At 41.6% G+C, this 27922-nt stretch overlaps 4 protein-coding genes across 4 annotated transcripts; 1 reads left to right on the forward strand and 3 right to left on the reverse strand.

The window, feature by feature from the left end:
* Positions 1-1671: 1671 nt before the first annotated feature.
* Positions 1672-12683, forward strand: LOC137293803 (thioredoxin-related transmembrane protein 1-like). The gene is made up of 8 exons (XM_067824551.1): positions 1672-1884; positions 3470-3585; positions 4583-4628; positions 5057-5185; positions 6636-6681; positions 7263-7364; positions 7745-7852; positions 8299-12683. Exons 1-8 carry the CDS (start codon positions 1745-1747, stop codon positions 8398-8400), a joined length of 789 nt encoding a protein of 262 aa, XP_067680652.1. The 5' UTR covers positions 1672-1744; the 3' UTR covers positions 8401-12683.
* Positions 12200-16244, reverse strand: LOC137293802 (E3 ubiquitin-protein ligase TRIM56-like). The gene is made up of 2 exons (XM_067824550.1): positions 16141-16244; positions 12200-15932 (listed from the first exon to the last, which is right to left on the reverse strand). Exon 2 carries the CDS (start codon positions 15925-15927, stop codon positions 14017-14019), a length of 1911 nt encoding a protein of 636 aa, XP_067680651.1. The 5' UTR covers positions 15928-15932; positions 16141-16244; the 3' UTR covers positions 12200-14016.
* Positions 16245-19178: 2934 nt separating this feature from the next.
* LOC137294582 (E3 ubiquitin-protein ligase TRIM56-like) lies at positions 19179-23365 on the reverse strand. Its single transcript, XM_067825629.1, has 2 exons — positions 22770-23365; positions 19179-21119 (listed from the first exon to the last, which is right to left on the reverse strand). Exon 2 carries the CDS (start codon positions 21112-21114, stop codon positions 19207-19209), a length of 1908 nt encoding a protein of 635 aa, XP_067681730.1. The 5' UTR covers positions 21115-21119; positions 22770-23365; the 3' UTR covers positions 19179-19206.
* Positions 23366-25011: 1646 nt separating this feature from the next.
* On the reverse strand, positions 25012-26928 carry LOC137295354 (E3 ubiquitin-protein ligase TRIM56-like). The gene has a single exon (XM_067826668.1). The coding sequence runs from the start codon at positions 26926-26928 to the stop codon at positions 25012-25014; it is 1917 nt and encodes a 638-aa protein (XP_067682769.1).
* Positions 26929-27922: the final 994 nt, after the last annotated feature.

Below are 27922 nucleotides of genomic sequence, written 5' to 3' on the forward strand. Positions count from 1 at the left end.
GAATCACTGTTTGGATAATAATTTAAAAATGTCTAGACTTTTGAAATCGTATAAAATATTGTATTTTAATGTCGGTCGGTTAAGCTTCCTGTAGCTTAGACTCATTGCTTTTTAGGCAGTATGTTGTTCGAACATGAACAGAAAACTGATTTGCAACATGTCTTGCTCTCTAGCCACTATTCAGTCTACTAAAAGGTTTCTCACTTTGTTCCCTTGATAATCGTGGCATGCCGAACAGTGAATGAATGATTCTGTGCATGTTCGGCGGCTATTCTGTTAGGGGTGACACCTCGGAATGCACGTGCATTGTCATTTTCATGAAATATGCACAAACATCTCGTCCCGTCATTACTTTAGTAACTGCGTTTTGACATGTTTTTTGTATCAATTACAGAATCTGAAACCAGATTTTCTTGAACATTGGCTACGAACCAGGTCTAGCTAACATATAAAGAGGGAAATAATAACAAATGAAACATATCTGGCACAAAAATAAAATTGGTACGGTGACGTTTCTTTTGCGGTTCAGTACAGAAATGCTCACGTTTCATCACGGACACCAGAAATGGGCTTCATGCAGAGTACCCATGTAGGGAATCGAACCCGGGTCTTCGGCGTGACCCAATCTCAATACAATGACACTAGCTGTGTAGCCATAGTAGCCTGCATTTAAATCAACTAGAATAAGTGACATAAAATTGCAATTGAAACCTATTTCATCTTTGGCCCCTCAACTTCTGTGCAAATCGATTATCACATACTTTGCTTGAACAATACAGCAGGATGTCCGGACTGGGACGACCACGTAGGCTACACCCTTGAACGACCTTCATTTAGCTTAGTTCCACTAACAGCGATTAGGAGGAACTGTTTGGCGAAATATGCCGAAATATTTACTCTGTGTTTGATGCACATTACTTATTCCCAAGTTTCCTCTATGCCAGTTTCATAATGTCTAGTTCGAAATATTTTATATGCATGTCTATTGGTTAACAAGCCCTACATTCAAGTGAACTCACTGGAAGCCACCATCAAACATTCAATATACAATATACATAAAGTTCAGGGCGCGGGTGAGCTTTACAAACACGTTTGGATTCAACTGTAACATTACGCTTCGCTTACTCCAGTCAGCCGACATTTTCTAGCTGTCGCTGGTCTGTGACCTCAAACTGGGATGACTTGCTCATACCTGTCAACTCTCACGCATCCTGCGTGAGTCTCACTCATTTGAGCCTCTTGTCACGCACTCATGCGCTGGTACCAAAATCTCACGCATTGAGAAATTTGACACACCACCCCACCCCCCACCCCCATCCCCCAGTTTTTTAATGTATAATATAATTAAACCGAAGTAAATGTGCGATTAATGTCATCCGAATTGTCAGGAAATTATGTGGATTTATGTCATGAAACCCGGCTTTCCAAAAAATCTCCAGCATTTGGAGCTCTGACGGTTGACCCCTATGCTTGCTCTGTCTAGAAGGTTATTAATATGTATATATGTGCTGACCATCTTGTCTCTTCTATTCTTAACCGCATATTACAAGTTCATGGCAGGAGTTCACGTCTGGGACCTAACGGCTACATGCATGAGTGAGGAAAGCTACAAATACACCGCAGCCTCTGACGTGAAGACACATCAACAGTTCTTTTGCGCAGGCGCATTTTATCCTGGCGGGCGGAACAAATCGTCAAGGGACGCAACCTGACTGTGCACCTGTTTGTGACTGAACTTTAAGACATGGATGGGGGGAACGTTCTGAAAGTTTTGCTGCTTTTCTGCATGTGCAGTCTGGTTTACGGCAAGACAGCAGATAAGCCGATAGAACTTAGCGAGGACAACTGGAGGGATATATTGGAAGGAGAATGGATGGTGGAGTTGTAAGTTGTCTCACGCGGAAGTTCGCTCTGGAACATGCGACCCCTATTTTCGTTATAGATGGCTCACCTGTAAATTAGTTTATCTCTCACATAATTGGTTGTATGTATTTGCAATGAAGCTGTTTTTTATTTGTGATATTGTATAACTTGTGTATGGCATAAGAATCATGTAGGTGAAACTTAGTGGTGATATATGTAGATTATAAATAGTGTGTAACAATGACACGTTGGATCCTCCAAGAGTAGCCAAACTCGTCAGATTGTGCCATCACTGCACACAATCATACTGAAGATGGCTCAACTAAACAGTTGAAGATTAAACTCGCCCAACACCGTTTTCCAGCTTTCGGTCATAATGGGCAAATGGTCTTGTTTGCTGTTACACCCTCAACAGGTTTTTGTGTCAAATTCGCCATTTGTCAAAGGAGGCGTTCTCTGTACAATGAGAGAATGAAATGCATGAATAAGCAACTGTACGGGAAAGTGACATGTTGTATGCAGATTTGTGTCTCACGTCTAGTGACTCACATCTACTGAATCATGTGCAAACCTTCCACTTCTATTAATTGTGGAAGAAATAGGCCTTTGGGTGAGGCCTAATGGTTCAACAGTCTGTCCATCATGTTGATGTCACAGGTTCGAATAGTAACACAGTGGCAGTCAGGCAGTCTTTACCGACAGACAGGTTATGTATCTGAATTTCGTTTCATATATATTTGTGAAAGAACATGGTACAATATATCAGACACCCTGTATTATGAGAGTCTTATACAGTATATACACCACATAAATTATGTGGGTTAAATGCATGGAAAAATCCCCCAAATATGGGATACTTGTCCAATTTGAGCGTTATTTGTTGTTGAGAATGAAGGTTGAAGTGTGTTTATATAAGACTGTAGACTGACCATTAATTATATCTGTGGGCTACTCCAAGTTGAGTAACTTGACAAGATTTGACTTTTCACTGACCTGTCCTCTGTGTCTCTGTGACATTGCATGGAAGTCAGATGTGAGGGAGTATTTGTGTAACATTCCACTTGCTTGTCATCAAATCTTATCATGTGTACAACTTGAGTGAATGCTAGAAATATGCCTCAACACTCTTTTGTTATTCACTTGTGATTTAATGCTACAGATTTACAGTTACTAAAATACTGTTAACAGCATCATTGTCCCAATACACTCAGTCTCTGTAATGACATCTGTCAAAGGACTGAGTTGATTTAGTGAATGAAAAATTGTGAAGACTTTAGCCCTTGCATCTGAAGGCATCTTCACAGCTTACTGATAGTATTACTGTGGATATTACTCATGTTTTGACTTGAAGATCAATGCCTTTATGAAAACATCCTTGAAGTGGAAGTCCCTATATTATTGAATTAGTATGGATAAATCCTTCATGCTTCATGATAATTATAAGTCATCTTCTACAGTGCACAATCTCCAGACACAAAGTGATTGCTAACGGCACTAATGGGTTGTTAAAAATGAATGATTGTATGTAGATAGTAAGTATGTGTCTGACACCCAGCCACTGAAACACCACTGTGGAATTTCAGTCTGTGATTGTTGTTTGTTTCAGTATGGCGCCCTGGTGCCCTGCGTGCAGGTCTTTCAAGGACACGTGGGCGTCTTTTGCCAAATGGAGCAAGGACCTGGATGTAAACATTGGCATAATTGACGTGACTGAGAACCCAGGTATGTGTTCTCATTACAAGCCTATGAAACACTGATGACCGGTGCATGCCATGTTCAGGATGTGCTAGAATGGTGTATTCAACAATACTCCTGCCTCTAGATGGTGTTCACACTGTCGACAACTGGGTTCTGGGGCACACACACACACAGGCACCATAAAATATTTGTTTTGTTAACCATGCCACGCTTGTATACAGAGCAGTTATTGTATTGTCACTGTTGTATATGGAGCAGCTATTATCACTGTTGTATACGGAGCAGCTATTGTCTCTGTCACAGGGTAGCAATAAGAAGCATCTTCCCTAACATCTTTGGGATATCATCGTTGACTCACTGCTCTCTGGCTAAATGCTTTGTCCATCTTACCATAGATCTGGTGAGCTGCACAGAGATGTATGCAGGATAATTATACATGTAGAAAACATATGAGGATAATTTCTTATCAAAGATTCCCATACTTGTCAGCACACTCACAGAAGGCACTGTGTATCATTCCACCAGTGCCATCATTACCATCAATATTAGATCCAGGGGTGTATGTTTGATTATTGTACCTGCTGTCAGTATTGCACTGAATAAGAGTGATTGCCAGTGATTTGCTGTTAATGCTAGCTGTTTTCAATGTCCCCTCTTACCCCTTGAATTAAATACTTGGCTGGACACTTATTTTGTATACAGCTGAAATATAGTAAAGAACGTCAAATTGTAGATATTTCTATAGCTAATCTCATAAACTAATCAATAAATGAGAAGCTGACAGTTTGATGATCATTAAAGATTGCTTCTGCCATATCGCTGGAATATTGCTGAGTGCAGCATAAAACTAAACTCACTCACTCACTGATTGAAGATTACTAATAAGGGTTTCACTTATCTCCTCTCCTATGTGGTTGATGTCTCCACTGTGTTGTCTGTGAGCCCAAGGTACTCCACCCAAACGTCATCACTTCTTTCTTGTTAAATTTCTAAGTGTGACATCTACGTGTTTTCTTTGCAGGTCTGAGTGGTCGTTTTTTTGTGACAGCACTACCTACTCTCTATCAGTAAGTGTGTCCTTGGGATTTCCATGAAGTGCTTTCACCAGAAAGATGATTCTTGTCCCAAACATTAACACAGACAAACAACATTTGTAGCCTTGAGTTCACTTTGTGGAACTTAGCACAGATTATCATTCTACTCTTTGTTGGCTCTGATATCAGAAGAAACATGGTAAAAGGCATACTGCCACACCAGCGTTGGAAATGATATCTTTGTATTCTCCAGTCATTATGTACAAAACTGAATGCCAGCTGTCAAGATTTGTAAAATTATTTTTATTGGTATATGATATGAATTTGAACTTGTCAATGATCTATGGCTTGTGATTGGTCCAGTAGTGAAAGTGTATGTTTGCCTGAGTGCGAGGTTCTATTCCTGCCATGGATAAAGTGTATAATGTAGACACACTACCGGGTTCATCTTTCATCTCCAGTGTCCGAGATGGAGTGTTCCGTCAGTACCATGGGGCAAGGAAAGAGTCAGACCTCATCAGCTTTATTGATGACAACAAATGGCGGGATATTGAGCCGGTGTCGGGATGGTTTGCTCCAAACTCTATACAGTAAGCTGCTTTGTTAAAGATGTGGCCATCATTAATAGCATCCTTCCACTTGCTATCAATTTTGTTTTCAATTTCTGCATGATGATTGGAAATAATACATAGAAAGGGAGAACATTATGGTCATCAACTTCTAAGGTATGAGTAACATGATGTTTCCTATACTTTTCAAAACGTTGTGTTATACACAAATCAGGAACTCCCACCTTTAATCGTTATTAGCCCTTGATGAACATCTAAGAGCACCAGCTTGTATCAAGGTATCGAGGCAAGGTATCGAGGCAACCCGTGAAGGTTAGGGTAGAATAGGCCTTCAGTAACCCATGCTTGCCATAAAAGCCGACTATGCTTGTTGTAGGAGGCGACTAACAGGATCAGGTCGTCAGGCTTGCTGACTTGGTTGCTACGTGTTGTCAGTTCCCAAATGCACAGACCCGTGAAGGTCCCGGGGTAGAATAGGCCTTCACCAACCCATGTTTGCCTTAAAAGGCAACTGTGCTTGTCGTAAGAGGCGACTAACGGGATCGGTTGGTCAGGCTTGCTGACTTGATTGACACATGTCATCGGTTCCCAATTGTGCAGATCAATGCCCATGTTGTTGGTCACTGGATTGTCTGGTCCAGACTCGATTATTTACAGACCGCCGCCATATAGCTGGAATATTGCTGAGTGTGACGTAAACCTAAACTCACTCACTCACTCACTCACTCACTCACTCACTCCCAAATGCACAGATCGATGCTTATGCTGTTGATCACTAGATTGTCTGGTCCAGACTCCATTATTTAGAGACCGCCGCCATATAGCTGGAATATTTGCTGAGTGTGGCGTAACACTAAACTCACTCACTGTACCAGGAAGCATCCATTGACTTTATTTGACTTAAATGTAGGACTGAAGAAAGGAATGTAATAGCCACTTGCTCTTACGGTTCAGTTATGATTTTGTACATGAGGCAAGATGCAAGTCAGATCAATCAATGGCTGTGTTTGCAAGAGCTATGAACATGGCTATTGGTGTATGAATTGATATTTTTGAGTGTCTTTACTTTAGTAATTTATGTGTTGAGTGATTGTCATGTATATTTCAATCATGAGGATGTTGGTATTCCTGTATAGTCACCGCTGGCATGAAGGTGGTGAGGTAGCTAAGCGGTTAAAGTCTTAGCTCTTCACGCTGAAGATATGGGTTTGATTCCACACATGGGTACAGTGTGTAAAGACCCTTTCTGGTGGCCCCTGCTGTGATATTGATGGAATATTGCTTAAATCGACGTAAAACCATAGTCACCCACTGACTCAGCCAGCAGTGATCATTGCTGACAGTGTCAACCACTAGATTGTCTTTCAGTGTCATCATGTAGTTGTCATCTTGCTGAGTCTGACAGAGACAACAGACACATACACCCTTGTGTCACTACAGAAATAAATCATTTCCAATCCTTATTTTACAGGATGTCAACAGTTGGCTTATTCTTCAAGGCAGCCATGGTTATTCGTGTAAGTTGTGCAAGTTTGTCACCTTGTGTGTGTGTGTGTGTGTGCGCGCGTGTGCGTGTGCGGTTTTTTTTGGCTGTTCACCTGATTTTATAGGAAGATGCAGATAGCTGAAGTTGTCAAAGACTGGAGACAGAAACCAGTGTATTTCTGTGCGCTAATGAGTTTCTGTTATGAGTTTCTGTTTCTGATATGCTGGTCCTGACAGTTCCATTTTGCCCTTATTATCATGTTAAATTAATGTTGAAACCCAAACCCATCTCACTCACTTACTCCAGAAGCGACACATGTGTCAATAACAAGGAAGTTGAGAATTCAGGCATGTTGACTTGGTTTATGCATATGTAGAGTTTCAGTTTGAGCTGAATAAAGTAGTACATAGAATAAACATAGTTACATTTTGTCATGTTCAGTGCTGATTACAGATAAACAGCTTACTACTGGATTTGTTGCTAAGATCCTGAATGTTTAAGGCTGCTTTATAATGTTCTTATATCCAGGATAAATTGTATTAGAAGATTGGATAATGAAGTTAATTTATGCTGCTGTTTGTGTTAGTGAAACATGTGGTGTTCTCCCCTCAGTCATTCTACACTACCATGACCTCCGAGTACGGCATCCCGGAGTGGGGCTGCTACCTCATCTTTGCTGTTCTCACCATCATCACAGGCCTGCTCCTTGGGCTGGTGAGTACGGAGGAGACACAGTAAACAACTTGGTTAAATCTGATTGGTTGAAAAGCTATTTTTGATTGGATTTGAATGTTGATAAACTCATTAAAAACAATTTGCACCAATCAAGTGCTCAATAATAGTTGCTCATATCTGCTTATTTTCATTGCATGTCATCATTATATGACAGACAAACTGACAACTGAAACACACAGAAGTTTCTGATCATTATTATTTATACCCACAACCATTCTTCAGTTCTTGTGCAGTGGTTACATCTGAAAGATACTTTGGTTTGTCAGTGTGTTATGAAAAGGTTTAAATGCAAAAGTTTATGCCTCCTTTAATGCTTATGGTATTTTTCTTGACAGTGACATGTTTATTCACTGTTACAGCTGATTGTCTGCTGTTGTGATATACTGTTCCCGCCCAAATACCAGTCTGTGAGGGTCGTTCAGCAGCACCCTCCTGAGATGGAGGATACTCCTGACAGGGAGGACAAGGTAGGTCGACATGACACAGGTATACTCCCAAGAGGGAGGACAAGGTAGGTCGACATGACACAGGTATATTCCCAACTGGGAAGACATGGTAGGTAGATATGAGACAGGTATTCATGGCATGGTTTTCACAGGTGACAGTTTTGGTTATCACAGAGCCAGGTGCACTCCTAACAGAGATGTCATTGTCGGTCGATATGACATGTATACACAGGATATAGGATAAAGTAGGTTCACATGACATGGCACAGAATGACATGACAGTCATGGATGTGGAGAACAGGCTTGTTGCTGCTGTCTAATACTGATTGACTTGACATGGCGTGTTTATAGGCTGTTCTGAGACATGAATGAATTATCAGTTCATGGAAGTGAATAGTGAAAGCTGTAATGTGACTGTATTGTGTATAGTGACTGTATAGTGTATTGTGACTTAATTTTACTTTCAGGATGACGACATCATTGATGACACAAAGCAAACACTCGATGATGATGATGATAAAGATGACGAAACTACCACACGGCGAAGACGAGTAGAGAAAGCTGAATGAGAGGCGGCCATGTTGTGGATGTGTGTATGGATGGTTGTTAAGGAATGAGTGATGTTATTCATGCAGTGTTTCATGGATGCATGTTTACTTCATACATGATTCGGTTAATTACAGTTTTGGATACAGAGTGTGAACATTGAGACCAGACCAGAGTCTTTGACACAGAAACAATCTCAGATTTAGTTATCTACAAAATCTATGTTTGAGGATGACTAACTCTGAGATTATGTAGGTGACACTGGCTGGCTTGCTGGTTGTGTATGAAAGCATGGACCCTGTTCACTGGTGGGGAACTTGGTTACAGTGAGAGTGGAGTCTTTGTGATTTTTGCAGCAGAAACTTTACAATATGTCTGTTTTATCTTAGCATCAGCAATGAGAGGGTAAGGTGTGATGAATGGCCTGTTTGACTTCAAAATCAATATGACAGGAAAGTTGAATTCACATTTATTTACATTAGGTTTCCATCAGGAACAAGTACATATAAATTGTTCAAAAAGTTACTAATAATCTTTTAAAACCATTAATTGTCATGAAATTTATACTTTTTCATAATTAATCAGTATATTATGGCAAATGACCCCATAAAGAAAGTGTAAAAATAATACAAAATGCTCCAATTAGAGTTTATCCTCTTTCATAAAAAAACATGCAGTTTTATCAAGGGCAAAAAACTGTACATATCAATTTCCATGAATTGCTCTAATGTCACAGAAACTTTATAACCAAGTTCCCTACCAGTGCTGATCGTGTAGAAACCGTGGCTTCCCAGGAATTAATGTCAGGAATCACAAACACAAAGGGACAGAACTCTGTTCCTTGCTAATTTGAAAGTTTGATAAGTGTTCTTCCACTAGGATTGTTATCTAGACCAGCTGGGATTGCTGTAGGTTATGATGGTGTGTCAATCTTAGACATACATTGTATTTTAATATGGGGAAAAAGGTGTTTATTATTAGTATTTGACATTCACTTATCAAAGTTTGAGTAATCATCACACAATCAAAAGTTCCAATCCATGACATGCTATTGCCAGCACGAAACATTCTTGAGCCAACAGTACATGTCAGATGAAAATATTGCTTTATTATTTTGTGTTCTTCGACCAAAATGAAATCTGTATTTCAGTGACATCATGATCAGGGATAATTCTCAGTAATTGATTGTGTAACACGTGATGGGGAGATTTATGGCTGTTGAGATGTGAGCTAGACAACAGATGTGAGACTGTTGGTTGATACAGTTGTCAATCATACGTGATGTCATGGGGATCTCCATGCCAAGAATAATGTGTTTTGATCTTGGTTATCTTATATTATCAAATTATATGTTTATATAAAGTATGCTTGAGAATACCTGTGTGCTGTCTAAATGAGTGGTAAAGAGAGCTTTTGAATGAATACAAAGTTGCATGTTTATCGTGAAATATTATTGTTTTAGCAGTCATTTAGATTTTAATCTGTTTCAAAAACTCTTGCCAACAGCATAGGTACCATATTTCAGAGTCCAGCATTAAGAAGGAGTACCAGGTACTCTATTTATACTTGTGTTTTAAGTAAAAGTGACTTTGTTGCAGCTCATTGGGTGGATGGCATGTCTGAGTAGTTGCCATGGTTGCAGGATCCAACAGGACAGAATTAGGCATCATCAGGTTCATCCACTTCGTAATTATTTTCATCTAGTGTGTTTTTATCAGAAAATGCTACAAGTGCCACCATCTTCATCGATCATCATTTTATACCTGAAAGTCAATCACTGCTTGGCTGCAGGTGACACAGGTTAATCTGTGAGAGCCACTCTTTATCTGATATTTTACTTATTTCTACTTTCTGAATTATTGTTCGTTATGTGATGTTTTCAAAGATGAACTCTTTAAAGCAAGCAGAAGTATAGTTCAGGTGACCTTGAACAATTTTTAAAAAAAATATGTAATGGTAAAAAATACTGGATGAAATTCTAATGATCAACTTTGTGTTGTGTAAACATGTGATTGCTAATAGGTTAATGAGTGAGTGAGTGTGTAACATGAACTGCTGTGTATGAGATGTTAGATTGATGTGAGATATCATGCGTGAGTCAACTGGGTGTACCTACACTGCTTCAGACAGTTGGAGTGACACCTCTGTATGTACACAGCGTTCATCTGTGGCAGGTCTCATATTTGCCTGTATTCTGTTGGTGACCTTGTTGGATGTTCAACTTACCTAAGTCATGTTGAATATTCTTTTGCATGGTTTACAGAGAACCACCTATGCAAGAATCAGCTTCACATTTGTTAGTAGCACCATGCTATTATCAACACCAAATCACAGATTTTATCTTCATAAGCGATATTGTCCTTAATGTCTGGATAATAAATACTTATTCCACCGGTGGACAATGTCCACCCAGGAACTGTACCAGTATTGCATCAAATAATGTAAAACCCTAACTCACTCACTCACAAGACATCCGACAAGTGTATGTTTGCTAGCAACATGACAGTGTGGTGCTTATGTTCCCTTCCTAGTGGAGGCGTGCCATAGATGCCAAATTTTGTCATGCAAGGTTAATTCCCCTGGCTACTCCAGGATATTATTGATCAGACAGTCCAATTCAGGCTCATACAGATTGTTGTTTGTTTCAAGTGGTGAACATCTTTGATTAGCTGGACAGTCCTCTCTCTTTAACCTGGGACACTGTGCCATGACTGAAACTCTTTCATTACCACATTCACCTGCAGCAGATTGCCAGATACAGTTCATGACAATAAGTCAGGCGTTTTGGTTATAACTGATACTGATGCTGACCTGTGAGAAAAACCTAATTTATGCAGTTCCTTTGATTTTGTGATTGCCTGTTCAAGTTGTGAGTTAAATCTGATCTACTGAAATATTATTTATTAATCATTAATAATGTTTGTAGCTAAAATGGATGGAATTGTCATGAAACGACCCTCCGGTTATCAGAAATGAGCAGGTAATGGTAATGGCCCACTGATTCCTCAACGGGCCATTGTCAGTTCTGTCAAATGACGTCATAGAAGACCAAGGTCAAATGTCGCTACACTCAACAATGATGTCTTAACCTTTGTTCCTTGACCTAACAGTGTTGGATCAACAGCTCATTGCGAGTTGTTTGAAGTAAAGTTCATTTATGATACTGTTTTGTCTTTTTATATCACAAATTCTATCCATTATATCTAGAATAGGGGTAACACTGTTTTTTTTAAAGAAGGTTATCATTTGTAGAAGCCCTTAACCTTTTCAAATGCACTCCTTAGTTGAGCAGTTAATGGAAGCCATAGGGCTTATGCAAATGATTATACCCTGGAAATAGTATATTGCGTTTATTGCACACTGTCATATCTCCCACTTGAGTCATCTTATACCTTCTATTGGATATGAATGATGTAGAGTTCCTGTTTGGGGTTTTGTGATTTTCCTTGTATTTGTGTAATTGTCATATGTTGATAAAACATGCACAGCATTTTACATGTACACCGCCTTCATTCTGATTCCGACCTGTGAAGGTCCGGGGTATAATAGGCCTTCAGCAACCCATGCTTGCCATAAAAGGTGACTGCTTGTCATAAGAGGTGACTAACGGGGTCGGGGATCGGGTGGTCAGGCTCGCTAACTTGGTTGGAAAATGTCATCGGTTCCCAATTGCGCAGATTGAATGAATGAATGAATATATTTGGAATATTGCTGAGTGCAGCGTAAAACTAAACTCACTCACTCTCCAATTATGATTTTTCTTTTTGCAATAAATGTTTTAGTCTCCTTGAAACTTACAGTAACTTATGAACAATTGTTTAGTGCTAACTTTTTATTTGCCAAACACTGCCTCAGAACAGGAAGAAAAGGTATAAGAACCGGGGAGCTAAATGTATTTGTGCTGAGAGAAAAAAAGGGGATCACTTGAAAGGGCAAGTGTTCCTATATATTTTTCCAGGTTTATTCACAAGCTTTGTATCGGATAGCTGTGAAAAATCGTTTCAGTTACCAAAGACGCTCACAGAAATGGCAGTTACATGTGTGCATGTGTTGATGGACATATTTTATATGAAACTTGCAGCTAGTTTTAGATTGACAGCTTCCACCATTCCTGTTACATTTTGATGTCACGCATCTTCTCTTAATGATGCCAACCAGCAAGTATGCAAGTACCTTGCTTGATAAGCAATACCTCTGAAAGTCGTCAAAGAAAGGCAGAATTCAGGCTGAGTTATTTGAACAGTGTCAAGTTCGAGGTTGTCAGTGCTTTTATTGCTATATTTGTAAATAAAGATATTTTCTATTTTCTATGTGTTACTACATGTCCACCCGTTGTGGTGAAGCAGGACCCGACAGGTCCTGAGAGGGGATCGGGTGGGTACAATGGCAGCCGTGTTGGGACAAGAGCAAGGACGGCCGGCCGGCCGGCTCCACAAGGCAAGATAAGACTCAGAACGAAGGAAAACCAGTTCCATTACGACCATGAAAGGGTTAGTGGTCCCCTCGTTAGCTCTCTCCACCGAAAGATCAGCAGTAACTAGGATATCGTATCATGGTCTCCACATTTTGGTTACATTTCCGATGTCATAGGAAATCCTTGAGTAAACCGTCTTGCCTGGCCAGGATGGGATGCACCAATTGTTTAGTTTAAAATGATATAATAAAAGTCTAATAATGACTACATGGGCAACACCCATGCTGGCAGATAATGACACTTTGCAAAAGAAGGGAGATATGGCACTGATGTATTGTGTCTGACCACTGTTAACTTGCCATATGGACATAGCTGCAGCATTTGGAAAGAGTCTGGAGAATGTTTTAGATGTCAACTGATGGCTGGCTCAACTATCCACTATCAACTATTCTGGTCCTGGCGGAGGCATCTCTATCTCATCGCAGTCGTATTTTAATAGGGAGGCGTTTGGAAGATAAAACAGACTCTGGGAGTGATCCAGGGTTATGCTGCCTAAACAAGTGTTACACTGTGATGCTGCAAGCGTACATCCGGGCTTTAACACAATGACAGAACAGGACCTCAAATGATCATGTCTAGCGAGCTTATGCCGTCAAAAGTGCAATTAGTAACAATGAGTTGTGTCGTACAATGAGTTGTGATGTTACCCCATACCATTACACTTCCTGTCAGAAACTGACGACTTTGAATTGTCCAGAAAGAACTAAACGTCAAGTTTCCTGTCTGATGGGTGTCTTCTGAATCTTTCATGGTGTCATTACACACAGCTTGGCGTGCCAAATGGTGACATGGAAGCGAAATTGGGTTTCGCTGGACATTGGGACTGGGTGATTCTGTTTGAACCTACCCTCACAGTGTATCACCCAATAGAACACGTTTCATAGAACATGAACCTTAAAATCTCGCTCAGAGTTTGTTTCAGTTACTCGGTGTGATTTCATGCAGCTTGTAGCCAGTGCTTAAATGTCTGTCCATAAGCGTATGTTTTTATGGCTGACGACTGAAAGGCATTTTCTAAATGTAAACGGTTATAAAGTTCAACGATCATTTGCACATTTTTTCGATCACATATTTGTTCGTACCTTATTGCATAACATCAATTTGATGGCCAACACTTGAGGGAAAAAAGTGTGGGAAAAGGTCGATGTCATCTTCCTACAGCTTGTTAGTTTCTCTGGATGTCATACACACATACACTATCCTTTCCCGCAACACATAGCAAACCCTTGTCAGCACTAACGAGGCATCTGGGATTCTTTAAGCCATCGGATGTGGTTCTGTACTGTAGGACACTGTCACCACCTTCAGTAAATGCACGCAAGCCTCCCCAAATGTAGTCTGCTACAAACATGTAACCACCCTCTACCACACAGTTGCCGTTCGGTTTCCAGCCAGGACTAGATCCTCGCCATTTTAATGCTCCCTTGGCTGATATAATGGCGATACTTCCTCTGCCCCATTCGCTGAGTAGGATATCCCCCGAAGAACTGATTGACACAGCTGCAAGGGGAAAAGGAGACTCAAATTTGAGAAATGATTGCAGATTTCCATCAAAATCGTAGCGATAAAGGCCTTTTACTCCAGGAATATTTCCAACAACATAACCAGTTCTTTCGGCAGCAGCAAGGCAATATGTGAAGCACTGATTTTCATCTGGTTTCTTCTTACCAACATGTATCTTCTTCTTGAGACACCCAGATGCTGTTATCAGCCAGAGACTGTTACCACTGATAGCCCCTATCTCATTACCAGCAACAGCAACAGCGAAAGGGTTAAAATCCTCGAAGGTGATTTCTCGCTGTAAGTCGCCCCAAGTGTTGAGGACTTTGAGCTTCTTGTTGGCTTTATCCGAGATTATCAGTCCAATACTAGAACTGTAAGCCATACCTTTGATATCAGGTTTATTGCTGTCATGTTTGAACCTCCCTTTGAAGAAATTCTTCAGTGCCAGAGTGATGTTTGTGTACATCGGGGAAGTTTCACGTAGAGTTAACAGGAAATCTGATGATTTACTGCTTTGGGGAAAACTTGATTGACAGTTCTTTCCCACTTCAGTCTGGTTCAGTCCAGGTCCGGGCAGCGAACTCCGTACGGTTTGCAGTCTCTCCATGATCACCGTCTCAAGCATCACAAGCTCGTAGTCCTTGCCCTTCTCCAGGATGCGTTCACAGAAGTCAACACAAGTGCTTGTCACGTTCTTCTTTCGCACAAGCTCCTTTAATTTACTGTCGTGTTCCTTTTCAGCAACTTTCCTGTCATCACTAACTGTTTTCAACAGCTCACATTTTCTGGCATTTATCGCAGCGATTTCTTGTTCAGTAGTTTCTTCAATTAAACGTTTCTGTGCCTCGTCTTTCTCTTTGCCTTTTTTTATCAGGGACAATATATCATTTTCCTGAGCCTTTATTGATGTCAAGTCCTCTCTTATGGCTTCCATCAAACACTTCATGCTTGATTTGAGTTGTGTTACAGCTTCAATTACCGACTGAATGGTGTGACCCTTGTGATCAGTAACAACACAGGATATGCATGATGGCTGGCGGCAGGATTGACAGAGGTATTCCACATCTTTGTCCCAGTGCTGCTGGCAGAGGACCCTCTGGGTCTGTCTAAGTGTTGCATCATATTTTCCTTGCCGGATGTCCCCCAGTGGTACTACCTGATGGTGAAGCGTTAGAGAGGAGGCCGTGTGCCCCGTAGAGCAGTTTGAACACAGGCAATCGCCACAGTTGAGACATTTCCTTTCTGCCGGGGAAACTCGGTTACTCAGACCACATGGTGTGCATTTGCCCTCCTTCACTGCCTTAAATTCAGCCAGGTGCGTGAGTCCACTGATAAAGACATTTTGGTCGAGACAACTTATCTTGTCTGGAAAGGGCTCCTGACACCATAGACATTGTGCGAGACTGTTCTCAGACCGACATGATTCAACATGAGTGCATATGCACTTGAAACAGAAGGTATGAAGGCAAGGCAGGATTCTGGGATCGTCAAACACTTGGAAGCAGATGCCACAAGTGATGAGGTGTTCAGGATGTGTGCTGACGACCGACTTCACCGGTAATGACCCTGCCATGATTCCTACAATAAATAGATACATCTCAACGACTCTAGTGTACTGTCAGACAAATGTCTCCCTCAATGCTAACATTTTTACTTTAATACAATGTATTGCAAACTGCCCGAAAATAGCAGCCCGTGTTTGTTGTTTAAAAGCGGAGACGTAATCAACACAGTCAATGTTCATTTGCAAATACTCGTCTCTGTACCTCACAGTGTTCACATTTACCTCAGTCACAAACAATGGCGTCCTTGCTGCAATCCCATCCCAAATGACAACAGTCCAAACTCCAAAACGATCACATCACATGGCCTGGTGTAACGATCACTTGTGCGGCTGTTATGTTTTTTCGTCAGCTCTGCTCTATTTAGCTTACTGCTCAGGAAGTCTTAAAGTCACAGTGTCTCACATATCCGACAATATTTAGGCCTATACTGTGAAGTTTGGGGTATGTGCATTCACTTTAGCGTGAATATAATGAAAGACTCATCGATTACGAGTGACAGATGAATTATACATCTACAGTATCGTCCACAGGCGAGCAATAAAGTGCTTTCAAATCTGTAATTGTTCATTTTAACCTATAGAGAAAATGTTATTTGGTATGTGTGACACGATTACGTAAAGGGCTTCCTTATCGACGCACGACCCCCGATACGCAGTATCATCATTCTACATGTACAAGGGTCGAGCTCCGCCATATGGCTTCTCAAGTTATCATCTAAGGTCGCAAGCTCTGGTAATCTGCAGAGGAATGTTGTATAGGGGTTTTAATGATGGAAGCCATCTAACGGCATATACCTTTAGTGCCCAAGATATAAACTTCAGTTGTCCAACAAAGGAAATCTTTTATCTAGGTTTTAATCGTCTGGATATAACCTTTTCGTCGTCGCTAATGTAACGTGGGACCAGTTTTGAGCAAGGTGAAGCTCAGTCAGTATAACCTGAGACTGTGACAATATGTGCAACAGGGCGTGTTTGTGTTTGTTATACTGTAAGTTGTTACATGTGAAACTTGAAGTTGGCTGTTACGTACAGACGTGATGATCTCGGGCTGAAACAGTTTACCGGGAATCTGTCCGCGAGAAAAATATGCGTGAAACCAAAAGGCAACAAAGAAACACGCTGTAACTAACAACTGCATTAAAACATGAAGTGAGTATACAATCAAATACCACTCAGTACAAACATAAGACTACAGCAGTTAAAATTCAGAGATAATACGCCTGATGAACAGTATAGGGACTGTAGGAGGAACTCTCCATTCCTTAAACACAATGGTGCCGAGGCACAATATTTTTCAGGAATGGAGAGTAATGAGGATATTACCTGGCAGAACATTCTGGAATACTTTATTTAATCTGTCCAGACACACTGTTTGTCAGCGTCACTGAGGGATGCCTATAATGCTACAAATCTAATTATGGCACAACTCTGCTCCTTACTGACTCGACAGGTATAAAGCTGAAACAATGCTGCATAAGGTATAGCACTACTTCACAAGGTATAACACTGCTTCACAAAGCATAAAATTTCTATACAAGGTATAACACTGCTGCAGAAGGCATGACACTTCTATACAAGGTATAACACTGCCACATAAAGTATGGCACTGCTGCATAAGGTATAACACATTTGTACAAGGTATAACACTCCTGTGCAAGGTATACCACTGCTGCATAAGCTGTAACACTATTGCACAGGGTATAACATTTCTGCACGAGGCATAACACTTAAGCACAAGTAATACCACTGCTGCAAAGGTATAGCACTTCTTACAAGGTATAACACTTATGTACAAGGTATAACACTGCCGCATAAGGTATAACACTGCTGCACAAGGTATAACACTGCTGCATAAGGTATAACACTTCTGTATAAAGTATAACACCGCTGCATGAAGTATGACCCAGCTCCACAAACTATGACACTGTCGCATAAAGTATGACACTGCTGTATAAGGTATAAGACTACTGTACAAATTATAACACTGCTGCATAAAGTTTAAATTTTTTGTGTACAAGGTATAACACTGCTGCACGAAGTATAAAATCTCTGAACAAGGTATAACACTGCCGCATAAAGTATGACACTGCTGCATAAGGTATAACCCATATGTACAAGGTATCAGACTGCTGCATAGGGTGTAACACTTCTGTACTACGTATAACACTGCTGCACAGGGTAAAACATTTCTGCACGAGGCATAACACTTCTGGACAAGTTATAACACTGCTGCAAATGTATAACACTTCCGTACAAGGCATAACACTTCTGCACAAGGTATAACACTGCTGCAAAGGTATAACACTGCACAAGGTATAATACTGCTGCACAAGGTACAACGCTGCTGCACAAAGTCTGAAACTGCTGCACAAATAATGCCGGTGCCTTGTAAAGTCTGTGTAAAGTGAAGGTTGTGAAGGGTGAAATAATGCCTGTGCCTTGTAAAGTCTGTGTAAAGTGAAGATTGTGAAGGGTGAAATAATGCCTGTGCCTTGTAAAGTCTGTGTAAAGTGAAGATTGTGAAGGGTGAAATAATGCCTGTGCCTTGTAAAGTCTGTGTAAAGTGAAGATTGTGAAGGGTGAAATAATGCCTGTGCCTTGTAAGGTCTGTGTAAAGTGAAGATTGTGAAAAGTGAAATAATGCCTGTGCCTTGTAAGGTCTGTGTAAAGTGAAGATTGTGAAAAGTGAAATAATGCCTGTGCCTTGTAAGGTCTGTGTAAAGCGAAGATTGTGAAGGGTGAAATAATGTCTGTGCCTTGCAAAGTCATGTGAAATGCTTTGTGCACGTAACTCCAGATGACGCGCCAGGGGCATAAAGTGGAATACATAGTGGAAACATGTAAATTTTGAAATTATGATTAATGATCTGTTTATAAATTGGCAATGAGATGACATATCAATCATAAAAATTCCAATATCCGTCAACTATTTTGTCCATAACCACGATTAGAGATTAATGCAGACATATTTGAGATGAAATCTGAATCGTGCTAAGGAGAACATCTGGCAGATATTTCGCATTTGTGTGGGACGCAGTTTTGTATCCCCCCGTCCCCCCCCCCCCCCCTCTCTCTCTCTCTCTCACAAACACACACACATACACACACATACACACACAGCCTTCCATCGGAAGATGGGTTTCGATGTAAGGATAGGATAGGTTTCCAAGATCCCATTCCTGTTTTGCTGTTTTGGAGAGTTTGTTTGTGTTTGCCAATTTCAGTTCTTCATACACTACCACGTTACCACTTGGCAGACATATCCGAAACACAAGCAGAGCCACAAGTTCAGATCTGATAAACATACACCTCTCCCTTCTGATCCCCCATAAACAATAGCCTGTTTTCATTAGCGGCAACGTAGGATGGTTTCCGTAAGCCGTCACCTACTGTGTTGTAATCTACAGTGTTTGTTCCATCGATGCTGAAGACGCACACACCGCCCCAGTCAAAATCAGCAACAAAAATAGTTCCAAGAGTAGAGACACAGTTACCTCTTGGTCTCCATCCGGAGTCATACTTCTCGCTCCGCCATTTGTCCCGGCCGTCTTTCGATAGTGACCTCAGACTGCCACTTCCCCATTCACTGACGACTATGTCCCCTGCTGGGGTGACTGACAGTGATGCCAGTGGAGGTCGGGTCCGGCAGTTGACATACCTAGTGAAGGTACCATCCAGCCCAAACAGGCGGAGTCGGTTGTCTCCAGGACTGTTGCCGACCACAAACCCCACGTGTTCCGCTGCTGCCAGACTGTACGTGAAGGGAAGGTTTTCATATGTTTTGTATTTGTTCAACATTGTTCTGGTCTTCAGTGTGCCTGCTGATGTGAAGATGATAAGGAAATTCTCACTGATTGAACCTATGATGTTACCTGCAGCAGCAACATCAAAAGGTTTAAAGATGTCAGTTTTTATTTCTCGAACTAATTCCCCATTGTTTTTGAAGACTTTTATCTTCTTATTGGCCAGGTCTGATACAACAAGTCCAAGTCTAAAACCATATGCCATTCCTTTGATGTCAGGAATCTTTAAGTCCGATTTAATTCTTGCATTAAATTTGCTCTGAAATTTGAAATCGATCTTTGCAGAGTCGGGTTGGCCAAGAGTACAAGTGAGAGAAGTACTGTCATCTTGTGTTGATCCTGGCACTGGTTTGTCCGTGTGAACCTCGTCATTTTCTATCATCTTTTCTTTCTGTTGATTAATTTGTCTTAAAAGTTGTTGCAGTCTTTCTGTGATGATAGGTTCCATCATCAGAACCTCATCATCCTTGGCCTTCTCCAGCATGAGGTCACAGAAGGCCAGACAGCTGCCTAAAACAGTCTTCTGTTGTAACACCTTCTGTAGTCTGCTCGCCTGTTCCTTCTCGCCAGCTTCCATGTCGTCTGTCAGTTGTTTCAAGGAAGCATATTTCCTTGCATTTACTTTGTCAATCTCATGTTTTGCATGTTCTTCAACAAGTAGTACCTTTGCCTTTTCTTTCAATTCGAGACCATTTTTCAAAGATAACAGTTCGTTTTCTTGTTTTGATATCGTGTTTAGATTTTCACGAACAGTGGGCAGCTCTGCTGTTATCTCGGATCTAATGCGCCGCACAGCCTCTGAGATCGGTTTCATGCTGTGGTCCCTATGGTTGATTAGAGCACAGGATATACAAACAGGATCAGAGCATAACTCACAGAAGTATTCCATGTGCATGTCGGGATGATGCTGGCAAACGATTCTCTGCAACTCTCTGATCCTTGAATCGTATTTTCCTTCTTGCAGGTCACCGAGAGTGACGACCTGGTGTTCTAGCGTTTGTGAGGAAGCATTGTGACCCCTAGAACATGCTGAACATAGAAAGTCTCCACAGTCCAGACACTTCCCCGCTGCTGCGGAGATTCTGCCTCGCAAACTGCAAGGAGTGCACTTACATTCAATGGAAGTTTTACATTTCAGTAATTCAGTGAGTCCATCAATAAAAATGTTGTTGTTCTCAAAACTGGTTTTAGTGAAGGGTTCATGGCACTGTGGACAGAGCAGGGACCTCTGTGACGACTTGGCTGATTCGGTGTGTGTGCACAGGCATTGGAGACAGAAGGTATGGAGGCAAGGCAGGATTCTGGGATATGTGAACATCCCGCGGCAGATACCACAGGAAAGGAGGTCATCTTGACCTGAATCAGTCTCTGACTGACAGAGTAACGCAGCCATGCTACCTGAAAAATTGAAAACGTCCCTGAAGAGATTGCCGATAGAAAAACAAAGTGTGAAGCGATATTCTCTTACCCCGCAGGCCTACCATACAAACGGTGAACAAATCATCAAAACTCATATACACCAAAAACAGAACACAAATCACCCCAACTGCAACAATATCCTCTTATACAGAAACACGCCCTCTGTAACGATAAAGTAGTCGTTTGAAATGGAAACAAAACTCGCGTATCAGCTAAAACAGCGCCCAAGAACGGGTCGCCGAGCGCACAAAACGGCAGCCACTGCAACCCGAAACGGCAAAGATTGCATCCTGAAACGGCATAAATATCATCAAAGATGCCGGTGAGAGGAGACGAACAGGCTGTAGTTGATAACGGTTTTCGTCACCATGAGTCTAATCTTCAAAATCTGATATTGGGATGTAGTGCATCAACACCCTATTGTAGTAAGCGTCAAACCTACAAACGTCACCGTTTGTATGGTAGGCCTGCCATGGTGCGCTACGTGTTGTGGTACAAGGCCCTTGGTTCGGTCCGTTTCGATTCGGGTTATGAGATGTGATCATAATGCAGAAAATTGACAACAAGAGCCAAACCTGAGGTTGTTTAATAACATGGAAAAAATATAACCATAATCTTTGTTATTTGGAATGAACAAAAATGTCGTTTTATGACAGAAAAACGGTACAAAAACCGAAAATACCTTCTTTGGGTAATTCCAAATCTTTGGATTGCATTATAGTATACCAGACCCAAGGCAAAATACCGCGGTTCTACCAATACTGCGCTATATCGTTTCACCATTAAGAAAAACAAGGCCTACAGTTTCCATAAGACATCTGATAAAAGAGTCGATGGTAAGATTCCAACACTCTGGTGACCGTGTGTTTGGTGGTTACGGAATGGAATGGAAACACGACTGGAAAAGGAATGTGTTCCTTGATTTCTTTTTTCGCCTAAAATATCATAATACGGTAAAACTGTAAATACAAATTGAACAAAAAAATATGAGGTGTCACATGGCCATTCATGCATCCAAGGTCAAAGGTAGAAACATAGACATAATATCGCGAGTCTCTTCGGGCACTTGTCAGTAGTCATGGCTACCATATTGTCACTGTTGTCGAGGATCAGGACAACTTGGTAAACGTTAAAGCGAATGTTACTGAAAAAAACTACATGTGAAATTTATATTTCTGGACGTCAAAATCAACGTTTAAGTCAAAAGTTTGAATATGGTACCTCCGTACGCGTGCAATAATAATCCATCACAATGGACATCTGTTGTACCCCCCACCTCTCCCTACAGATCTGTTTTTAAAGCATGCGGATTTAAGTTATGCTTTCGATATATTCTGTAGATTCTTTATTCTAAGAGGCACTGACGTATAGCCATTATCGTACGTTTCAAAGACAGTCATACGACTCTTGTCCTACGATATTCAAATACAATTGAGACCACATTTAATGAAATCAGTTTAGGTCTTCAAATCTCTTCAAAGCAGCAGAGGGGACAAGAACATCAGACGCATTAATACGCTCACTGACTGACTGACTCACTCAATGACTGACTCACTCACTCGCGCTCGCCCTCTCGCTCTCTCACTCACTCGCTCACCCACCCAACACCCCACTCAGTCACTCACTCACCTATCCGCGGAGATCTGGTTAGTACACGTCATCAGCAATCCATGCTTGTCGTAAGAGGCGACTGACGGGATCAGCTGGACTGGCTTGCTGACTTGGCTCATGTATGTCTTCGCATTCCATGTGGCAGTGGGATGCTCATGATGTCAACCACTGGCTTGTCGGATCCATATTTTAGTCTTTACATATCACATATGGAACGGTACTCACTCTCTGGATTCAACGGTGCAATATGTCCAGTTTTTGTTGACGAGTGAAGGCGGGTCAAATTGTCTTCTAAACGGATTTACTGCATCCAAGCCCGATTGCGCAACCAGTCTACCCCGCGTGTATATCGATTGCACACGTCAGACACACGGGAATGTATAATTCAAGCTGCATTCGTGCTGGTCACATGCTTCTTGTCCACAGTGCGAGTACCTACCAGTCGGAGTCCAAGGTAACCTGATAAATATCAGTTCATTGTCTACACCTAAAGGGCAAACAAACACTCAGTTGCAGTAAATACCGCTACCAAATAAATGCTGCATGTGACGTTGGACAACAAAGATACAGTTCCATGATAATGCTCTTCCGCTCAACGCCAACAGTTGAGCAATGAAAGGGAGATAACTCTTACACCCGGAAGTGTTTTAATGTTGTGTTGGTTACCGAAAAGACTTTCCCCATAGACATCTACTCCAACGTTATATCTTTAAAAAATATTCATCAGCCATTCCATGTAAACATGGGTACAATTTGGCAATACAGCAAAAACACAAATTATTATCTTAAACTAATCTTCTCAAACATGTCCTGACAGGTAGCTGAACGCATCAACACCAGTTTCACACCAAAAAAGTTAATACTTGAAAATATCTGTACATACATATTATTATGATAATATAAATGTTCCATTAAACACTTAAAATTGTGGCCAGTTTAATTACTGGATGGATGTGCATTTAAACAAATCCCCATAAATGGTTCCATTATGCACTAATATAAGAAGTTATCCAGAGCTCGTTAAGTATTGGGCATCACCAGTAAAGCAGTGTTAACAGGCTGGGCATCACCAGTAAAGCAGTGATAACAGGCTGGGCATCACCAGTAAAGCAGTGTTAATAGGCTGGGCATCACCAGTAAAGCAGTGTTAACAGGCTGGGCATCACCGGTAAAGCAGTGATAACAGGCTGGGCATCACCAGTAAAGCAGTGTTGATAGGCTGGGCATCACCAGTAAAGCAGTGTTAATAGGCTGGGCATCACCGACAAAGCAGTGTTAACAGGTTGGGCATCACCGACAAAGCAGTGTTAACAGACTGGGCATCACCGATAAAGCAGTGTTAATAGGCTGGGCATCACCAGTAAAGAAGTGTTAATAGGCTGGGCATCACCAGTAAAGCAGTGTTAATAGGCTGGGCATCACCAGTAAAGCAGTGTTAATAGGCTGGGCATCACCAACAAAGCAGTGTTAACAGGCTGGGCATCACCAACAAAGCAGTGTTAACAGGCTGGACATCACCGACAAAGCAGTGTTAATAGGCTGGGCATCACCGACAAAGCAGTGTTAACAGGTTGGGCATCACCGACAAAGCAGTGTTAATAGGCTGGGCATCACCAGTAAAGCAGTGTTAATAGGCTGGGCATCACCGACAAAGCAGTGTTAACAGGCTGGGCATCACCAGTAAAGCAGTGTTAATAGGCTGGGCATCACCAACAAAGCAGTGTTAATAGGCTGGGCATCACCAATAAAGCAGTGTTAATAGACTGGGCATCACCAGTAAAGCAGTGTTAATTGGCTGGGCATCACCAGTAAAGCAGTGTTAACAGGCTGGGCATCACCAGTAAAGCAGTGTTAATAGGCTGGGCATCACCAACAAAGCAGTGTTAATAGGCTGGGCATCACCAGTAAGGCAGTGTTAATAGATTGCATACCTCCAGTAAAGCAGTGTTAACAGGCTGGGCATCATCCAGTAATTATCTGACGGAATACACCGTATTTCATCTGAATCAGCATTATCTCCTGTAGGGAGACGCTGGGACAACGGTACGCTGTGCATAGGTACACTGTGTAATGAAATGTAAAAAATCCACAAAAATATTAATTCCTCTCCACTTGCAACAATATAAACACACAAAACTGTTTTCCACCTAATATGTCTCTTTCCGTGAATTCTTTCCAATCCATTGTCAAGGAACTCGTTGACAATGCGTGTCTATTTATCACTCTCTCCTAAAGAAAACAGTGACCGTGTCGAGGCTTCTCAGTGTTTGCTTCCTAGAGTGTACTTGTTCATACCGCCTTTAGCATCAATAACATAGAGTGAACCCAGCTCATCCAGTACTACATGACTGGGACAGTACAGTCCATCAGGTTTAGTTCTGTACTCAAGAGATTTCTCGCCACTGGAGCTGTACACGCGCACTCCTCCCCAGTCATAGTCTGCCACGACAACAGTTCCATCAGCTGACACACACGTCCCATTTGGTTTCCACCCATAATTACATTCTCGACTGGTCCACCTTGCTTTCCCTTCAGTTGACACGACTCTCAGACACCCGCTCCCCCATTCACTGATGACAATGTCCTTAGCAGGACTGACTGACAGAGAAGCCAGAGGGAAGCTCACGTGGAAGTCCAAATATCTGTTCATGGTACCGTTTAAGTTGTAGACGTGAAGTCTTTTGACGCCATGGATATTGCCCACTACAATCCCAACATCTTCAGACGCTGCTAAACTATACGTGAAGGGTAGACTTTCATCTGGTTTTGTTTTTTGGACTTTGACCTTGGTTCTCAGATTACCCTTTGATGTGAAAATACACATATAATTCTCACTGATGACAGCAATGGTGTCGCCCGCAGCAGCAACAGCACGGGGATGGAATTCATCCATTGTGATAACTTGTTTCAGATCCCCCTTGGAGTTGATCATCTTGACCTTACCGTTGGCGAGATCGGATATCAGCAGCCCAGCGCTGACACAGTAGGCCGTTCCTTTAATGTTAGGTTTGTAGGAATCACCTTTAAATTTTGTAGCCAACGTTCCTTGAAATTTTATAGTGTATCTCGGTGAGTCAGTTTTGGTCACTGGCACACTGGATGCAGTCTCTGATTTCTGACCGATGTCTTGTGTTTTGTCCTGTTTCTTGCTGTGCATGTCATCATTTGCAAAAGTCAATGCATCCTTCTGGAGAGAAGCCACGGCATATCCTTTGATGTGTTGGAGTCTGGACATAATCGTTGTTTTCATCATTAGCAACTCCTCATCCTTGGCGGTGTCAAGGATGCTGTCACAGAAGGAGACACAACCACTGATCTTACGTTTGTGTTGCGAAAGCTCCTGCAGCCGGGTATTATGCTCCGTCACTCTTTCTTTCGTTTCAGCCGAAAGTTTATTAATTGCATCAAGTTTTCTGTTGTGTAGTTTTGCAATTTCTCGTTTTGCATTTTCTTCAATGACAGATGTCTCTAATTCTTTTTGGGATTTCAAAGATTCTATCAAGGATAAGATGTTCATTTCCTTTATGGAAATCAAATTGAATTCTTCGCGAACGATCTGCACTTTAGAGCTCATTCTTGATTTAACATGCATTGCAGCCTCTTCGAGAGGTTGTGTGTTGTGATCCTTATGAAGGAGAACAATGCAGCTTATGCACACAGGTGCACGGCAACATTGACAAAAGTAGTCCACATGTTTGTCTGGATGTTGAGGACATCCAAGTCTCTGTGCCTCTCTGAACTGCGCATCGTGCAGCCCTTCCCAGAAATCTTCTAAAGAAACAATCTGATGGCTAAATGTTTGGGTGGAAGCGTTGTGTCCACAAGCACACTTTGAACACAGGTCATCTCTGCAGCTTAGACATTTCTTCGCTGCAAGGGAGAAACGTCCTGTCAGTCTACATGGCGTGCATTGATTCGACTTGGCAGACTTAGATTTGGCAAGTTCAGTAAGTCCATTGATGAAGAAGTTCTTCTTGAAGGAATCCACCTCAGCTGAAATGGGTTCTCGACATTGTGGACAATGTCCTAGCCTCTGTGTACGTAGACAATTAAGACAGATGGAATGGAGGCAAGGCAGGATTCTGGGATCGGTGAACAACTCATGACAGATGCCACACGTCAAGAAGTCACTTTGAAGTGAATCAGCAACTGACGGGTCAGGCAATGCTGCTGCCATCGCGGCTGAAAATGGAGACGGACACATTTCGATAGGAAAATGTCTTTCTAACAACATCTGATTGGTGAAGAGAAGCTGATTTGTTTTGTGGACCTTGCCGGATTGGTTTAGTATATGCACATAAAATAAGCAGTGTAAATGTTATGCTTTTAGAAATAATAAACGTTGGTCGTTTTTCTTATCAACACATGGCCATAACTCAGTTATCCTAACCTCAGCAGTAACAATATTTGACTAAACCCCTAGCCTGGTGGTGGATACAGTCCAAACTAAGGCGGCGACTGGAAGACACTGGATGATTGATGAACAGTCTAGTAGGTGGTGTTCGTTTTGTCAAAAGACGATGTTTTTCACTTTGAGCTAGCGTTACCATCTAGTTCTGGTCATTCCACATCGCCCAAGACATGATCTATGGACGATGTCTGTAGAATCGGCCGTACAGTGATGTCATAATTGCTGCCTAAAACAGTCAGTTTCGACACGTGAAACACCACGCTAATGCGAGTTATTGTTGATGAAGCCGAAGACTTTACATTTGGGTTAGATGTAACTCAGGATACTGGGTGAGCTATTGGCTACCTGCAGCGTGTACAACACAGACTTGTACAACACAGACTTGTACAACACAGACATGTACAACACAGGCTTGTTCAACACAGACATGTTCCATTCCTTATATATAATGGCTTTTCAGTTAGTCGGCCATCTCACCTAAATGCCAGCTTGGACTTTACTTCACTTAACAAGGTGTTCCTGCCGACACCAAAGGAGATAGGTGGATATGGATCTGAGAACATCATCACAGGCACGATAAAGAAACAACATTCCAAGGTTGAGAAGATGCTAGCACGTTGACCAAAGAAGACCTTATATTGGACATGTTCAATGCCAAATAGTTATTGTGGGCAAAATACTCGATATATAACATGTACTTCGATGTTACAAGGAGCATTGAGTATTTTCATAGTCGACGATTAGACATTTTATGTCGTGT

The sequence above is a fragment of the Haliotis asinina genome, chromosome 8 (assembly GCF_037392515.1).
Source record: "Haliotis asinina isolate JCU_RB_2024 chromosome 8, JCU_Hal_asi_v2, whole genome shotgun sequence".
NCBI classification, from domain to species: Eukaryota; Metazoa; Mollusca; class Gastropoda; order Lepetellida; family Haliotidae; genus Haliotis; species Haliotis asinina.